Source organism: Anser cygnoides, chromosome 1 (assembly GCF_040182565.1).
Source record: "Anser cygnoides isolate HZ-2024a breed goose chromosome 1, Taihu_goose_T2T_genome, whole genome shotgun sequence".
Lineage (NCBI taxonomy): Eukaryota > Metazoa > Chordata > Aves > Anseriformes > Anatidae > Anser > Anser cygnoides.
The window spans coordinates 103,498,196-103,502,547 of record NC_089873.1 but is presented as its reverse complement, the minus strand read 5'-3'; the positions used below and the strand labels follow the sequence as shown (position 1 = coordinate 103,502,547).

Genomic DNA, 4,352 nt, shown 5'->3' with positions numbered 1-4,352 from the left:
GCTGGAGAGACTGTGGGCTGACAAAGATAAAGCTCTTCAGGAGCATAAAGCAGAGGAGTTTCTGAGGCTAGTCCTCGTACACGTCACAGAGCTTGGTGGTAGAGGCACCATGCATTCATTCTCTCTTCCTCATTCTCTCCTGCCTGGGAGCTGCTGGTACATTCTCTACAGCTGCTGATCTTCTAGCTATCTGCACACCTGAGCAAACCTTCTCTCATAGCCTCTTGCCTTGTCCTCTCTACCGGCCCTTCTCTTTCCCCAGTAGTACAACATCCTGTTTTTCCTCAATTTCCACCCATGTCAACGACATGGACTCTCAGCCTTCTAGAGAGATAGAGAAGGTAGGACAAGACAGGGGTGCATAAAACAATGCAGGGCTTGCTGTCTCCTCCGCTGCAAGAATTAGCGAGTGTGAAACACACCTAGGCGTTTTGGCAGGTTCACAAACAGCAAAGGACAATTTGTGCTCTTTTAGGAAAGCTGTGAACCCCTTTCCACATTTTTTGAGGATGCAAAAGTTTTACATGGCCTCATAAAATGGGGGGGGGGAGGCACGGGTCAGAGGGGAGGACGATGGGACGGACAGAGTGGCAACACATTTGTGAAAGAGAAAGCCATTGAAGTTTATGAAGTCATCTTCTGCTCCTTGCATCTGTAATGGATGGTCAGAGGCAGGGTCCCAGCCTACAATGTTCTAGTGCAGTGGGCTCCAAAATGGGGTGCATGCACCTCTGGGGTTGTGCATTACCGTGTGAGAGGAAAACATGAGAACTTCAGTAGGGCAAGTATGTAACTTATAAATGAAGAAATAGACATATGTCGCGGTGCGGGAGGGTGTTTTGCTGATAGGGATGTGCAATCAAAAAAAGGCTGGAGACAACTGTTCTATTGGCTTCAACAAATATGTTCTTTCTTACATTCTGCTATAACATCATCCTCCAACTCTGTGGAGCCTTTGTGTTCTCTCTCAGTCCTTCACTACCACGTTTTTCTACCTCTCTTGCTCACTCTTTGTCTCACCCCTGCAAATTAAGAAGTTCTCTCAACTGCATTTGCCATTTTCCACTTTCCACCCTACACAAATGACCACCATACGCTTTCTACCGTGGCACAGTTGTCGCATCCTAATCCAAAGGTACCCCAGAAGGAACACAGTGAAGGCTGTGTACAATTCATTTGTGAGGTTCTTTGGCAGCTTGTGCTCTTCTGTTCTCTTCCTGACTTGAGGTGGTACAGACAAAGCCTGGTGTTTCAGGGTAGTGTAGAAAGAACTTAGCAGGATATTTCAGGAGTTGCCTGAAGAGTTCTGAAGTTTCAAGCTCTTTTGGCTCTTGCTAATTCCTCTGTAGCTCACTGGCTGCTGCTGCACTTTAAGAGAATCGATTCAGGCATGGTGCTGTGAAACCCAATTCTCTTTCCCTCAGTTGCTTTCCCTGGAGATGCTGATGATGACAAGATTGTGGGAGGCTACAACTGCCCACGGCATTCAGTTCCCTACCAGGTGTCCCTGAATGCTGGGTATCACTTTTGTGGAGGGTCCCTCATCAACAACCAGTGGGTCGTGTCAGCTGCTCACTGCTACAAATAGTAAGTATGGCTTGGGTTGTGTATCCGGACGGATTCTGGTCCAATCTTACAAACCCACCGGATCTGGAACTCTGGTGCCTCTCAAGAGAAGACCATGCATGCATGGGGGGAGGGACGTGGGCGGGGCATTGCATGGTGTACCTGAAACCAAAGGAGAAACCCTAGCCTCAGTCCTGCTGCGTTACATGGACTTTCCAGTATTCCTGCACTCGTAGCATCCTTTTCTGTGCATCCTAACATGCCTTTCGGTCCATATTTACACATCCATGGGGCTTACCATTACCGCATTCCTCATTTTCATTCCTCCAGATTTCTCCATGGATCTCTCTCGTCCTGAGTTTAGGGCACACCTCTGTGCAGAGAGAGCAACAGGAAACCAAATCTCCCTTTCTTAAGCATTGCCGTAGGTCTCTGGAACCATCCATCTATGCTTACACCATTGCCACAGCTGCCAGCTGGGGATCCACCACGCAGGATGGTCATCTGGCAAGGCTCTCCCAATTCTGTCTTCCATGAAATCATGAAGTTCCTAGAGCTGCATGACACACAAACCTTTGATTAGGGCAGCACTCCCTTACTCTCTTTCAAGTGTCTGCCAGTCCCCACGTGGCACCCAGTTGTTCACCCCTTGGCTAACTGCTGCTTTTCTCTGCTGACAATTTTGCAGCAATATACAAGTGAGGCTGGGAGAGTACAACATTGATGTGCAGGAAGACAGTGAAGTAGTCCGGAGCTCTTCAGTAGTCATTCGCCATCCTAACTACAGTTCAAGAACCATTGATAATGACATTATGTTGATCAAGCTGGCATCCGCCGTGGACTACAGTGCCGATGTTCAACCCATAGCCCTGCCCACCTCTTGTGCCAAGGCGGGGACCGAGTGCCTGATTTCGGGGTGGGGAAACACACTGAGCAGTGGCAGTGAGTACCTACACACATCGCATGTAGCTGTTCACACTTCTCCTGCTCTGCCACCGTGGTCGTGAGACCCATGTACAGTTCACCCCTTCTTTGCAGCCTTTTCTTGTTGTGCCTGAAAGTCCTCCACACTGCCCTGCCTCCACGCTGCCCTGCCAGTGTGTCTCAATCTACAACGCACTTCACCGTTTTACTTTACCCTGCTTAGCTGGATGGCTCTCGCAGATAGGTCTTTGGGTCTTTCTGTTCACTGACTGTACTGAGTCCCAAGACAAAACCTAAAATTGTTACTGTTCTCCTGGCAGTCAATTACCCTGAAATTCTCCAGTGCCTGCAAGCGCCAATTCTGAGTGACCAAGAGTGCCAAGAGGCATACCCGGGCCAAATTACGAGCAACATGATCTGCGTAGGATTCCTGCAGGGTGGGAAAGACTCATGCCAGGTAGGAGTTGATGTCTGCACAGAGCCCTGGGCCACACACTGCCAGGGTGCCCCAGGCTGCACAGTATACGTTGGAGCTTGGCAGCCTGCTTAGCTTCAGCCTCCTCCTTGCCAGGTGCTCTCTTCTGATGCACCCCTTCCAGCAGGCTTTGGATGCAGGGTGGACTTCACTGAAAATAGCCGGTCCAGCCACATCTGCTGGTTGGCACCGAGCATGGTACCAGTGAATTGTTGGGGGCCAGGGGAGGCCAGCAAACAAGGGGTGGGATCTCTCTGTGCTCCCTTATCAGGGCCTGCTGCACTTTGTTTTGCATTCCCTGGATTCTTTTTGCCAAGTCAAAAACTTTCCAGGTGAGATTCTGCTTTTCAGTCATCTTGTGCCTCTAAATTTTCCCCTCCAGGGTGACTCAGGTGGACCAGTTGCGTGCAACGGAGAACTCCAGGGCATTGTGTCATGGGGAATTGGGTGTGCTCTGAAAGGTTATCCCGGTGTCTACACCAAGGTCTGCAATTATGTTGATTGGATCCAAGAGACCATTGCAGCCTACTGATACCTTGACAACCACCTGGCTCCTTGGCCACTACCCTCCTGCCCTAATACTGTCCTTAAGAAGACAACAGCACAAATAAATATCTCACTTAAAGAGCCTTACAGACATTTACTTTGGGGACTGAAGCTCGGTAGAGACAAGTGGGGTTCCCTGCAGCCTTCCACCAGCTCCTCCTGAACCTTCCCTGCTGTTCCGGTTCAGGTGCATACACTGGGAGCAGCGCTCTAGAGCTGCTGGGCTGTCAGGCTACGGGAATACGGCACTGTGCCACCATCCAAGAAGTCTTCTGAGCTAGGCACCTCCTTTTCTTTGCTCCTGGCCCTCTTACTGAGAAAGGGAGCAGGTCTCTAGGGAGTGGGTTCCTACATCAGCAGAGCAGAGTTCCATTTTGCTCCTGCCGGTGGCAAAGTTTTCTTCTCACTCCCACCGTAACAGCTTTGATGGTGGCCATTACTGCTATGGCACTAGGTGGGACAGCAGGCAGAATCCAGAAGCACAGAGCAATCAGGCCGCAGACAACACCTGTGGGCACTGATATGTTCCCCTTCTCCCTTGCTCCTGGACATCTGAGACAGGTGGACTGTGTCCACCAGGGTCCACCAGGGTCCAGCAGGTAACACAGACTAACTGCTAGGGAAAGGCAGACAATAGCAAACAGGTGGGAAAAATGCCCGGGACCTGATAGCAGTGTAAAGCATGGAGGGAAGATCACTTTAGAAAGGAAGGATAGAGAGCAACTTTCTCATAAGCTCTGGGCCCCGAAAGGACATAGCAGCTTTGGCATAAGCTTGGCCCCCAAAAGGCCCCCAAAAGGACATAGAGGATTGGGGAGTTCCAGTTTTAAAGTGTATATTT

At 50.1% G+C, this 4,352-nt stretch overlaps 1 protein-coding gene across 1 annotated transcript; it reads left to right on the top strand.

Moving 5' to 3' along the window:
- Positions 1–308: 308 nt before the first annotated feature.
- Positions 309–3,799, top strand: LOC106029531 (trypsin II-P29). The gene is made up of 5 exons (XM_066990537.1): positions 309–341; positions 1,418–1,587; positions 2,255–2,508; positions 2,811–2,947; positions 3,348–3,799. The coding sequence occupies exons 1-5, from the start codon at positions 309–311 to the stop codon at positions 3,495–3,497; spliced, it is 744 nt and encodes a 247-aa protein (XP_066846638.1). The 3' UTR covers positions 3,498–3,799.
- Positions 3,800–4,352: the final 553 nt, after the last annotated feature.